We start from the raw sequence: 13,668 nt of genomic DNA, 5'->3' as shown, positions 1-13,668 counted from the left end.
ATTTAGAATTTTATTTTTTCGATTTTTTAGAGATCATTTTGAATGTTTTAATTTGATTCACGAATCATAAGAGTCGATAATTGAAATAACTCGATGGTCTTCACCTCCAATCGTATGGATTCATCAGGATTAATTGCTAATACAGTTGGAAGTTAAAATTGAAAAATGAAATGAATTCATTTGTTATGACATTTTGAGGATTAAAATCTTAATCATTATCGATTGGATTAAAATTCATTGTATCATTAATGGTATCATTAGAATGGAAATTCAACTTCTTTTGTCAGATGAAAATAGTCTGACTGAGCAATAATCAATGCACCTTTTAAGTGAATTTAAAGATTCAATTTTAATCTATTAAAGGTTAGCTACTTGTCAGTATTTTTTGCTATTTTACGTAAAACTGAATTCCTAAATTTAGATTGAAACTCATTTTATTAATGTTAGTTTATTGCTATGAAAATGTCGATAATTTTAAAAATTGAGAGTTTATTAAAAGTGCAAGTTTACTCTTTATTTGTCCAATTTCATCTTGTTTAATCTAACTTGCTCAAATAATAAGCATATTGTCATTATTAAATTGCTTTCACTTGTGTTAAGTGGAAATTGTATGTAAATGTTTACTCTTTACTCTTTAATGTCATTATGATGACTGTAAATCCTCAATTGTATAATATTCAACTAATCATCAATTATGGTTGAAGGTTTACAACAACAAAGAGTTGAAATAAACAAGTTTGCTTTTAAATAAGTCTTTCTTGTTCACATCATAACTACATAAACACCATCATTCCATGATGAAGATGATAGTAATAGATATTATTAAATGGATACAAATAAATCAGACTATTCCTGAGTTTTCTGTTGCAACAAAAACAACCAGATCAACCTTTAAAGTCACAGTCTGTTTAGTTGATGCTTTACTTCATTTCCAGCCATACAACAAAAGAAATCAGTTGATACTTTGGAGGAAATTATTTTATAGTAGACATAAAACGATCAGGTTTTTTTGCTCCAAACACAGCACATGAAATAACATCAAAGTTCCAATTTGTGAACTCGGACACAAAGTAATCAGCGTTTTAGATTCGTAAAAGAATGCTCTTGCAATGTCTTCCAGATAATGAACAGAAAGAGTTGGAAATATTCTCTGTTTGATGAATTGTGGTTTACATGTTTTACATGATTTCATGTTCATTTTTCTTTCAGTCTTTCATTCTTTTGGACAGTCTTCAGTTGATCAATGGTTGAACCAGTTAAGTAACATGTTGAAGTTGTATTACATTGGTTGCTGTTCATCTTGTTATAGTTGTTATTTGATTTGCTCTTTAATCTGTCCTTTACTTGTTTTTCATCATTTTGCTTGCTTTGGCCAAGTTGCTTTCATTGTTACAATGAACATCTAGATATACAATAATTGGAAAGATTGTCAGGTATGATATTGATGAGGTTTCTTGGTTCTCTTGTTTCTCTTTCTTGGTGGACTCCTGTTTTTTATTGTTGTTTACTGTTGACCAAAAAGAAGGAGAAAGAAAGATATTTTAGTGAATGATGAACAAGAAATAAGAATCGTCTTTTATAAAAGATTAAATGGATGATAAGGATTACATGGAATATGGTGTCAGACTTAACTGTATTAATGTAACAACAGAAAGCATATTATGATGTCGATGATGATTGGGATTGATACCAAATACAAAAAGAAGCATGGTTTGATTGTTTTTCAATTTGTACCCATCACAAAAGATATTAATATGTATTCAACAAGGGCAATACAATAATCAGACTGGTTTGGCAAATCAATACAAGACTAATTATTTGGCTTTATTTTACTCTTTTTTTTGGGTTCACGTTCGTACTTTTTATATGTTACTCACAGAATAGAATCAAGTTGATTATTAAAATTTAATGGATTGGTTGGGTTGATTGAATTTAATCAATTGACAAAAATGTCAGGAAGGTTTTTTCTTGTTCTCCTTTTTTCTTCGCTGGCCTTTTCATCTAATCAAGTTTACCAACAGAAGATGAATTAGTGTCTCATTTAGAGTTTGGGATGAGAAAAAGAACAGGAAAGATTGTCAACTTACGAGAAAAATGGTGGACAAATAGAGAGTGATCATCATGATGATGGTGTTGGTGATGGTGGTGATAGTGGTAGTGGTAGTGGTGGTGGCAATGAGCTGTGTAGAGTTGAAGAATAGACCAAAAGTTAGAGAATCAGTGATGAAGACTAGAAGATAAGAGGAAAGGAAAAAATTATTCAGTTTCTTGTGAGTTAAACTTTTTATTCCTCATGAGACACATTCAGTTTCTGGATAATGGTTACTCCAAATTAACTCAAATTTGTTGTTGATTCACTTTCTCTCTCATCCTTTATTGTAACTAGTTTTACCCATGTAACTGACCTTTTTTTTGTTGTACTCTGTTGGTCTCAAGATCTCTGAACCCATGAACTCTTAACTGACAAGCAACCTTTCCTATTATGCAAAAGGTAGGTCCAATGGCTGTGTACCAAGTTTTTTTAGATGAGCTAAAAGAAAGAAAAAAACAGTTAACTAAATGTTACCTAAGTAATTTTAAACCTTAACTAGCTTGATACAACATCCTTCAAACAATTCAAATTGAACGTGTATCATCATCCAAAGATGGTTTCCAATAAAAGGCTAATGGAAACCTTCTCAACGTTTTTCTTGTTTCTTACCTTTTTTCATGTTTTGTCTTGTTAACATCATGATTTTTGAACCGATTCCTGGGCTCCTATTTTTAACCTGCAATTTTTTAGGGAAAAAACAGGAAAACAAGAATAAATTTATCGGTTAATTTGTTTAAGATGTTTAATATTTTATGCTATTATTAAAAATGACAATGAGAATGTTGGACGGGATGAGAAAAAAACAAAAGCGTGAAATGAAAGCATTTGTTTTGAGATGTTTGATTAGAGATGATTGTTGCTAGTTAATCTAAAAACAATTTCGTGTTGAAATGAAATCCTCAAGTTTGAACTGGATTAAGGGATAAATCAGCTTAATTAAGTCAACAAAAGAGTGGATTGAAAGATCTAGATTTGGCTTTCAGTTAAAGTCAACTTTCATGTTACAAGAGTTGAGACGCAATACTTACTTTATGATCCCATAAAGGCTTAAGATGTAACTATCAAATTAAATTGCTAGTAAATCTACATCACCGCATGAACTAGTAAACGATTGTTGGTAAACACTCAAAGTTGACTACACAATCAATTAATTATAATTAATCAATTATAATTAAATGAAGAGAAAGGGTTTAAAAAGTGAGAAACAAAAGAGTCAACATTTGAAAATGGAAACAAAACAAAACCGTTAAAGGGGTCGTTTCCTAATCAAACAGTTGAATGTTGCATTTCTTTGTTCAATTGTTGTCATTATATCTTTAATTACATTGATTCCTGTGATCATTAATAGTAACAATTATGGTGTAAAAATTAAGGAAATAACTGAGAAAGGAAATGTTTTCTCGCCCAAAAAGATAGCTTTTTAATCCATTCTTACACCATTCACCAAGTAATAGCTGGTAATGATTCCAATCTGTCTCAACATTTTTGTCTGTGTCTAACCCATCAAAGCTTTACGGAGTAAATTTCATCTCTCAGAAACAGATTCAATGGGATTTAAGAAGAAAATTTTGGTGAGTAGAAAAAAAGTTGTTCCATTGAATCTTGTGTTATTGAAGAAATGGGCTCGAAGAAAACGTTAAAGAGATGAAAAAAAAGTGTATACGAAAGTACAGTTGGATAAAAGCCTCAAGTCGATAACTTGGATAAATATTTTTCTACTTTTATTTTCAAAGTGTATCTTCAACTTGAAATTATCACATTTTCATTGCTTCCAGGGGTTAAAATTATCATCATGTAACATTTATATCCTTTATATATAATTTTGTTCACAATAATAAAGTGATGATAACAATGAGATGAAAAAACAAGAGAGAAAAAAATTTTGAAAAAAATAGACTTCAACTGAACAACTTTGGCTTGAGCTGGCTGTGTGAGTGTGAAGCCATTATTATCACTTTACCATGTTGAAATAGATGAACAATTGAAAGTGAACGTGATTATCTGTTTATTGAGGTAATTACTATCATGACGGAAACAATAAAATATCACCCAAAAAACAAAATATCATGTTATTAATTTTAACATTTTAAAAGGTAAATAGCAAGGTAACAAAGACTGGTTAATCAAAAGACTTGATAGCAATTTTCTTTGTCTATTCAGTTGATGTAGCTTTAGTTTCAATATTTTTTGCCTTCTGACCAACAATGGGTCCAGCTATTGGCCATTGTTAACCAATCTTGAATAAGATCCAAAATAGAGATCAATTTATAAACAGAACTAATCAGTCTTATTGGCCTTTTGTATTTCCAATCCTATTGTTGATTTTTTTTCTTGGTTTTCAATCAGCCTTGGCTAGTCTTGTCCATTGTTTTTGATAATTTGTATTACATTGTCAACATTGATGATACTGACTGACAAGGGAGGTGACCCACCTGGTACGATTTGATTCGGGAAATTTCATGATTAATCGATGGAAATAAGTTGAAAAAGATGTTTGGCCAAGTCATAGGACCTGCAAATTTTTGCTACAATTTTTATTCCAATTATAAGTCTAATTCAGACCTATTGTAATGAATTGAAAATGACAAAAACAAAGACATTGCACAACAAACTAAACAAAATGAATGTTAGTCTCAACTTGAGAATGGCAATTTTTCATAGTTTCAGTTCATTACAATAGGTCTGAATTAAACTTAAAATTGGAATAAAAATTGAAGCAAAAATTTGCAGGTCCTGTGACTTGGCCAAACATCTTTTTCAACTTATTTCCATCGATTCATCATGAAATTTCCCGAATCAAATCGTACCAGGTGGGTCACCTCCCTTGTGAGTAAAGGTCTGCGTAAATGAAAAGTTGTTTTTTTGTGTTTGTGTAAATTGAACAAAAAAACTGAGAAAACTCTGAAAGGCAATTGAATGAGATTCAGAAACGAAACTGCAGGGAATTGATTGAGGAAGAAGAAATGAATTTTTTTTCCTATTCTATTTTTTCCTTTGAATCTCTTTTTTTAAGTATAAATTGCAACTGATAAAGATTTCGATTGAAATTGACCTTGTCTTGCAATGATTTATTGGTTACTCCAATAATAACTCCAAGTGGAACCATCAACGGGGAAAATATATAAATGTATTTGATCCAGGGAAATTTGAGAATAAAAGATTACCAGGGAAAAAATGATGGCCAACTAAATGAGGTACCAAGTTTACAAATGAAGGTTTTATCCTTAGCCAGTGTTACGATTAGGTGAAGATGAAGATATAAACTGATGGAGATTTTATCAGATCATTTCTGTTGGTGTTACTGGATGAAATATCATCAATATGGTGGCATTTTTTGCGTCAATAAAACTTGAAAATCTGTGCATAAAAGAGGAAAAGGAAGTTAAAACAAAAGTGACAACAAAATCTGTGAATATAAAGGGAAGGAAAAAGGAAAAATGTGAATGAAAGGGAAAAATAAGGAATGTTGAAAATAAGAAAAATAACATTGACTCTTTTTTGTTCCTCTTTACTGTTCAACTCCCAAAAGCTTTTCTCGTTGATGTTGGTGTTCCAGTTTGTCTTATTGTAACAAATAATGTAACCAAAAATATCTGGCAAAGATGGAGATGATGATGAAGGGAAAGTGTAATATAAAATGAAGAAGATGAAAAAGGATAGAAACATAATGCGTCCATCAAAGTGGGAAGGTTGATTTTGTTGTTTTTTGCTTCACCTTCATAACTTTCCAATAGATTTTGGTGAATTCACTTTTCTTCTTGTTCAATGTTACAACAGCTTGAACGTAAACCTTTTTATTTAGTCTTGTTGCTGCTCCTATTAGGGTAACACCGATTACAAGGTGTATGATAGTGTATTATTTAGACTGTTGTTATTTCCTTCTTTATTGTTGATGTTTGCTTGTTGGTCTTTGGATTCAATAGTCAGGTTGCCGGTGAAGATGATGAGAAAGGTTGGAAGAGGAATGGAAGAGAAGAGAAAGGCGAGAAAAATATATTTTCAATTCTTCGTTATTTTACATCTTTAACTTTCATCTCTGCTTTGCTCATTTTTCCCACTACATCTTTGCTTCATTCCTGTTCATCTTCTCGCTCATCATCATTATCATCCTCATACTTTTTCAACTGTTTCCCACTTTGTACTCCCTGATAACCCTGAGAAAACTATCATCAATAACATGAGCGAAAGGTTGATAAAAGTGAAAAATATATAAATTACATTCCTCTTGCCCTTGAGTAGTATTATTTTATATATATATTATTATATTGATGTACCTTTTTTTTATACTCTCAAACTCCTTGTTAAGGCTTCTTCATCCTAAAAAAAAACCTTTTTTCACCTCTTCTTCACCATAATCAGATCAATATCAAGTGAAAGGATGAAGAAATGATCATTTTCCTCCTCTTCTTCTTTCTCTTCATTCCACTTCTCCGTCTTCCTACATCTTCCTCCTTCTTTCTCCACTCCTTGTATCAATCTTCATCCCTTTTGCTCCTTGTGAAGGTGATAATTCACGGAATGACAATGGCGATAAACAGTAGTTAACTTTAATTATATGTTTCAACCAGAAAATAGTGAAAGATTGTTTTCCTTTCCTTCTTCAACTGTAAAAAGACGAGAGAAAATAAAAAATTAGATTGTTGAACAACAAGATTGTTATTAAATTAATTTTTCTATGTTAGTTTGCGAGATGAATGAATCTAGATCAATACTCAAAGGGTAAATGACTTTCACTAAGACTGTAAGATTATAATTATAACTTAATTTAATTATAAACGTAAAAGGGGGTTGGATAAGATTAAAATAATGGGTTTTAATGCATAATTATCCTGTTAATAGTGATTAACAGGATAATAACATTAAATAACATTAATTTGTCTCTTCTCTTACGACTCAATATACAATATTGAATCTTGTCTTGGAGTTGCTTGCTATTGTAAATAGGCTTTAGATGATGATCAAGTGAACAAAACAAAGATTTTTTTTCAACCTTTCATTTGACTCTCACTGTATTTAAGCCTTTATGTTGTTGTCTTTGTAAGGTAAACACTGATTATCATAATCAAAAGTAAATTGAATATGTTAATCGTTGTTTGATTGTTTGCAAGTGAAGAGTTGGGTTGACAAAAAGAAGGGGTAAATTTGACAAAATTAAAATGTTGGAAAAAAAGGTTTAAAAATTGATTAGCTTGCTGTAAGAATCAACTAACCGTGAAACTAAAATAATCATCATGCTAATTAATTGATTAACTCTCCTCTCCCTTATATCAGTATTGGTAAAGGAAAGAACATCAATTTGACTGGAAAATGGAAAATAATTAAACTTCACAGTTAATCATCACTTTCCATTTTAATTTAATATTCATCGTTTCCTATGTTATAACCTAAAGAATGACACTCATTATCACCTAATCCAACAATTTACCAACAATTTACCCACAAAAAATTGACAATAATTTTCACCTGCAACAATTGACTTTGTTTTTGTCTTCATTTCTCTACTCTTCAGGAGAATCATTAAATGGAAATAATGTAAATAAAAAATCAAATTATGATCAAACCAACGTGTTCAGTGGAAGCAATGAGATCAAATCAAGTGGAGTAATGATCAAACAATTAGGTAAGCCATTAATATAATTGATTTCAATTTTTTTCCAAATCTTTCATGGTCATCCTCATGTTGCTCTTCAATCTGTCACTTTCAATTCAATTGTCCATTAATAATCCGTACAGGCCTCCAAGTTGCATGACCATTAATCTCGCCTTGATCAACTAATTGACTTTGATTATTTGATGATTTGACCAGTCATCATAACCAGAAAAGATCACTCCTTTGATGGCAAATCTGTAGGTAAAGAAGAAGATATAAATTAGCAAAATTAAGATAACCAATAATTATGAAGCAGCAGAATCGCAGGAAACAATTTAAATTCAATCATTAATTAATTGAATGTTAATTCCAAGCAATTTGCTGATAATAGTGAACACACTCAAGTAAATTACGTTTTTTCCTCTTCTGTTGTTATTAATTTTCATACAGAATGAAAAAAACTAAACGCAATGATAATCATGCAAAAATGAGGGAACACATTTAAACCATTCAATATTATTTTGTTTCTTGATGTAAAAGGTAAATGAACAGTTCTAAGTGTTATGTATCAAATAAATAATAATAGTGAGAGTTAAATATGTTTTACTTGAAATAAAAAGCAACTTATCTTGCAAATTTAAAGATGAATTATTATTTATAATAATGTGAATGGTGGAATCGGAAGAAATGATTTAAATAGTTTATTTTGTTTCTTTTCTTGAACCATTTTCTTTACCAACCAGTTCCCTTTGATTACAGACCTTGTTATTGTTATTAACATTGTACCTGTACAACAAAAGGTTAAACATAGTATGTTAATGCTATTATTATATTAAATTAAGCACAGGCAAAGAGCAACAATAAAACTGGAGAGAAAAATCTTGTAAATAATAATCATACCAATTGAAGTTGATTGGTACAGTTGATCACAAAGATTTTAGTTGATTTTACTTGGATTCATCCAATTTTACCATCTTTTTAATTGTCTTCAGGGAAACCGTTAATTTGAGTAAAATTATGATGGCTCTTTGATGATGATATTGATCGGTTCATTTGAATAATTTGAAGATTTACGACCATTTTTATAAGTGAATCTGTAAAATTAAGAAAAATTGATTAGCGGTTTGTACTTAAAATGACTGTTATGACTATCAATTAGGACAGTTAATGAAAATTGGGTCAAATTTTGTGAATTTTGATTAGTTAAATAGCAATAAAATCAGTGAGATGAAAGTGTTAAGTAATAAAATCTTTGGATCGCAATTTAAATTGAAACCAGTATCACAATTGTCACGCAAATTCACACTCTTCAACATCTTTACCACATTTATGGTTAAGATTATTAGCAGAATCATTAACATTATTATTAGCATCATTATTGACCAACAAGTTTGGAAGCTTAATTTCTTTGGTTGACCTGTCGAAATGTTTGTTGGTATGAAAAGCAGTATATAAATAATGGCTCTAGTTTTGGGTGACAATTTGTATCATATTCATAATAATGTTAATGATAATTGAGACTTTTCTGCTTGATCTCTGTGGACACTCTTTTATATGCACTCATCAAAACATATTATATGTTCAACTAACCTCATTGATTATGCATAACATTATTATCACACTTTCAACTGTTCAGTATTTCCAGTGATAGTGTATATGTATTACATGTAATAATATATTCTGATCTGTGTGTGTGTTTGTGAGTGAATATAATATAGAGTGTAAACCATGAATATAAGCAGACATTGAAAATGAAATGAAATATTATAAGTGTTATAAATATAAATCAGTAAACAATATTTATCGTTTACTTTAACCCTGTAAATGCTGTTTACCATATTATACTCTATTATTGATTAACAATTGTTGTTCAACTTTCAACCCTTTTCTTCCCTTTCATCTTGTCATCAGGTTACAATGGATTAAAGATATTGACCATGGCTGGGTTCATTACACTGTTTACCTGGTGGTGATAACACACTGGAAAACCATAGTCCATCATCTAGTCAGCTCAAATTATGCCAACAATCAATCCTTTGGTTAATTGCTTTTCTTTCCCAACCTTTCAATGGGAAACTTAACCAATGTCTTGTACCAATTACTATCAAATGGATGGTCCAGAGAGATGTTTAACTTGATATTTGTTAGCTTTTTTGATCATCAAGACATCAATGAGCCATCTTTTGGAAAGATTTGAATCACATAATTTATATTCCCAGTAATTCCTTTGGTTTAGTAATTCTTGATCAACACCATCTTGAATTATTTAAATTGAATAAATCTGTAAAGAAAAAGGATAAAAAAAGATGAGAATAAAGTAAATATGAAAAAAATGGATAATATTAAACATGAATTGCTCACTTTTAGACACTGACAATGAACTTTTATCGTTGATTGTCAATAGCCAAAAAATATGATGCATATTGAGATATGAAAAAAAGTCTCCTCCGATAGATTAATTTACTTCTTTTCATCAACTTTTTTCCTATTTGTTAAATATTACAATGGATCTGTAATGATCACTTTATGTAAAATGATGGATCAGAGGAAGCAAATAAGCAACCTCAAAACAATAAAAAAAAGACTATGTAAATTTATGAAATACTCATCATGAAATGTATTATATATGTACACTGACTATCATAAATTATTTGACTAATTAACATAAAATTAATAATGTTGTTGGTTGTTGGTTAAATGGTGAGACAAATCACTTTGAACAAAGGAAAGATGGATGACCAGGGTAATCTGTTCAAAGTTAACAACCAATACATCAATTGAAATGTAGATTTAGCGTTTTTTTTGCTCTTCAGAATGTCAGAATATGTTGCTTACTTGTATAAATATAAATATATTGAAACAGAGAGTTAATCAAATCTTGAAAGTCGTTCCTCACATAAGATGATGGAAAAATATTCAGCTTATCCTCAAATGAACTTTGTAAAGACGAAAGGAGGAAAATGAAGGAGTGATGAAGGGAAAGGGTGATAAGTATGGAGGGAAGATGGAGAGAGAGAGAGGAACAAGAATTAGAATTGGAAGGACGTGAATTGAAATGGATTGCTGGTGAGTTAGGTTGTAGAGTTGGTCACAATTAGATTAAAGAAGACACCAAAAAGGAAAGTTTTTGGGACATTGAAAAGGAAGGAAGCCAAACATAACCACAGAAGGAAAAGAAGTGGTTAGTATGTGAGTGTTGACTTGGTGTGCTTGTGCTGGACTGTTGATGTTTATCATTATCGCCATTATTATATTTTGTGAATCCCTTGATTTGCTTCTTCCAACAAATTGCAAATTGTTTCAACGATATTTCAATGAGGAAAGTTGAACAGTATCTGGAAGAGAAATGAAAAAAATAACATCAATAAGAGTTGTGAACAGATGAATAGGAAATGAAATACAATAACTGATAAAGAAAAAGAGAGATGATGATGATGGCTTAGATGTTGGTGATGATAATAACAAGGGAAGAGGATTGACGATGAGAAGGAAAATATTAGTTGTGGTAAAGATATGAGATAGTTATGTTTTGTTTGTGTATAACCTCAATCAGTATAAATACAAACACACATAAATATATCGAGTTCACGTAACAACTACAATACTTAATGTCATTTCCTATCAATACTATTATTTCTGATTATGTTTCACACTTTATCGACAATTTGTTCCTTTTATTTTTTCATCTTTTCAGTCCTTTTTTGGGATTCCTTTGGCTTTCTTTCTTCATCACCATTTGGTTTTTTTTGCTGCCACAGATCAAATTGAATAGTGAATAGGCTGTAGATTTTGTGATTTCAATTTAATCAGCCCATGAATGTAGTTCTCTTAAACGAAATTTATTCCACGTATTGATTTCATCTCTTCATTATTGGGTAGAATTGTTATTTCTCAGTTGATTAATTTAGATTGACGGTATTCCTGGTTGCTTTGTGTGTTTCATTTAACGTGAAAAGTGTAACAAAATTTGCTGACAAAATTTTTAGTTAATGATTATGAAGGAATGAGGATAATGATAAAATCAGTCCTATTAATCTTTCCAACTAATACGATGATCCAATATTCATGATCTTGACAATAAAATCTTGCTCTTTTCACCATCAATGTTGCTTTTTCATCATGTTTTTTTGTGTGTAGCTAATGTAACTTTCAACTGTCTGATAATGTTGTCTATTAACAGCTGCTAATAGATGATTAAATTTTAAACAAGTTATTACCAATTAATGCATGATCCAATTAAAGATTGTTAAGTCATCATTTATTCCAAGTTAATCTTTTCCTAGAGTTATAAATTAGATTCAGCTCAGCATCAGTCTAGAATGAAAAAAGAAACAAGAAATTAGAAAAATGATAAATATAGAAACGGTTAATAATGAAAATGGATAAAATTCCATATCTTGCTGTTTTAACCAGTTTAAAGTATTTTGAAGTGTTTGTACCTGTTTATAAGTGTGAACTACCTGAGTATGTCATTATCAATCGTTTTAAAGCAATTCAACTGTTCTTTTCTAGTGTTGTCTACCAAAGCCAGGAGAGTAATTCATAGGGTATTAAAAAACGTATCCATGACTGTGATAATAATGATGATCCTGAACACAAGAGAAGAAGAAGAAAAAAAACAAACATAAAAAGACTGCATTAGAAAAGTGATAGTAAAGATAAAGAGAAGAGAAAAAAGAGTGAAGAATGAATAAAAGTAGTGAAGAAAGGGAAGACAATAAGACGAATAGATAGACGAGGGAAAAAAAGGAAGAAAAATAGACATTGGAAATGAAGAAATCACTGTTATTCCTGAACATAACATTCTGTTACGCTTTTTTCCACTGTTCATAAATGTTATTAGCTTATTGGGTTGATGGTCTTTTCCGAGTTTCAGTTTTCCTTTTTCTTGCTTCAACAGATCAGTTTCCCTTAACTGGAGCTTTCCTTTGTTTGGAATCACGATTTTTTACATTAAAAAAAAGGAGAGAAAATGTTTGCATACATTTTGTCATCAACAGTCAAAATGTTTCGATTGGAAATTGAATAAATATCAGATTAAATAGACTCATTGTCAGGCGAGAAATGAAATCCAAATTACCATGTTGACACAACAATGGAAAATAACACTTGAAAATTATGATCTTGTTTTCTTTACATTTTTCATCTCTTTTCTGGCTTTTCACTTTCTTTTTCAGTTTTCCTTCAATTATGATCACCAAAGTTGAAATGTCTTGTTGAATTTAATGAGAAACATTTTCTTTTCTTTGTTTCCACCATAAACCTTGACTCGTCTGATTTATCTTATGCACTGGTTCAAAGGTTCTTGTTTTGTCTTCTAAACATTAAACCATTTTCGTCAAATAAATACATTGAAGTTACATCGGGAAAATGTATTCAAAGATTGAGAAAAATGTACACCATGATAACAGGATTGAATATTTATTCCAAATTAGATAGAGATTTTGATTCCAGAGTGCTGCTATAGAAAGAGAAGAGGAATACAGGCATTAGATGATAAAACAGTGATTCACTTCCAGTTGAGTTAACTTAACCTTTTATTGCCCAAAGCAAAAGTTGATTTAATCCTTTGAATATTGATTATCTTCAAGTAATGGTCCATTTAATCCTGATGTGTTAGTGAAAAAAAAGAAACAAAAAAGTAATACTATTATACTATAAAAAATCAAACATTGATTACAACCATCAATTTGTCTCTTCACAAGATAATTATTATTAAAGGAATCAAAAAAATTGTACAGGCTGCAATGAAAACAATTTTTCCAATTGGTTTAATCGGTAATCAAAAGTTGTTCGAACGTAAATTAAATTAATTATCAGACAAAATAAACATTAACTTGAATTGAATTGACTTACTAATAATAATTGAAATGCCAATTATAAAGTTAATTCAACTTTAAATGTTGTCCTTGCGTACAACCGTTAGATGGCGGCACATTTGAAATAAACAAAAGTTCGTTGAGATTTTTGCGCCAATCAGGGTTGA

At 30.2% G+C, this 13,668-nt stretch overlaps 1 protein-coding gene and 1 long non-coding RNA gene across 24 annotated transcripts in view; one reads left to right on the top strand and one right to left on the bottom strand.

The window, feature by feature from the left end:
* The window catches only part of LOC107371692 (lachesin-like), a 45,811-nt gene extending 35,527 nt beyond the window's left edge, over window positions 1–10,284 (top strand). Inside the window, exons 9-10 of one of the 2 annotated variants that reach the window (XM_015939837.3) lie at window positions 7,602–7,712; window positions 9,594–10,284. In XM_015939837.3, coding sequence (XP_015795323.2) covers window positions 7,602–7,712; window positions 9,594–9,655 — 173 coding nt within the window. In that variant the 3' untranslated portion in view covers window positions 9,656–10,284. Of the gene's footprint in view, window positions 1–7,601; window positions 7,713–9,593 lie in introns of those variants that run through there. The other variant, XM_015939838.3, reaches the window with a different exon arrangement.
* Window positions 489–13,555, bottom strand: LOC107371694 (uncharacterized). Of its 22 annotated transcripts, XR_016200029.1 has the most exons (14): window positions 13,217–13,554; window positions 12,763–13,140; window positions 12,143–12,271; window positions 11,900–11,996; window positions 10,518–11,017; window positions 9,646–10,430; window positions 8,583–8,776; window positions 7,658–8,468; window positions 3,121–6,696; window positions 2,702–2,768; window positions 2,406–2,530; window positions 2,088–2,230; window positions 1,633–2,001; window positions 489–1,507 (listed from the first exon to the last, which is right to left on the bottom strand). It is a non-coding gene; the product is annotated as an uncharacterized LOC107371694 (long non-coding RNA). The 22 variants fall into 22 exon arrangements; XR_016200023.1 differs by having other exon boundaries at window positions 9,646–9,963; window positions 12,122–13,143; XR_016200026.1 differs by lacking the exon at window positions 13,217–13,554 and having other exon boundaries at window positions 3,121–5,449; window positions 5,579–5,685; window positions 5,808–6,696; window positions 9,646–11,017; window positions 12,122–13,209.
* Window positions 13,556–13,668: the final 113 nt, after the last annotated feature.

This window comes from Tetranychus urticae, chromosome 3, assembly GCF_039701765.1.
Source record: "Tetranychus urticae isolate SD_2017Ah chromosome 3, NJAU_TeUrti_SD_1.0, whole genome shotgun sequence".
In the NCBI taxonomy this organism is placed as follows: Eukaryota; Metazoa; Arthropoda; class Arachnida; order Trombidiformes; family Tetranychidae; genus Tetranychus; species Tetranychus urticae.
This window is presented reverse-complemented; position numbering and strand designations above follow the sequence as displayed.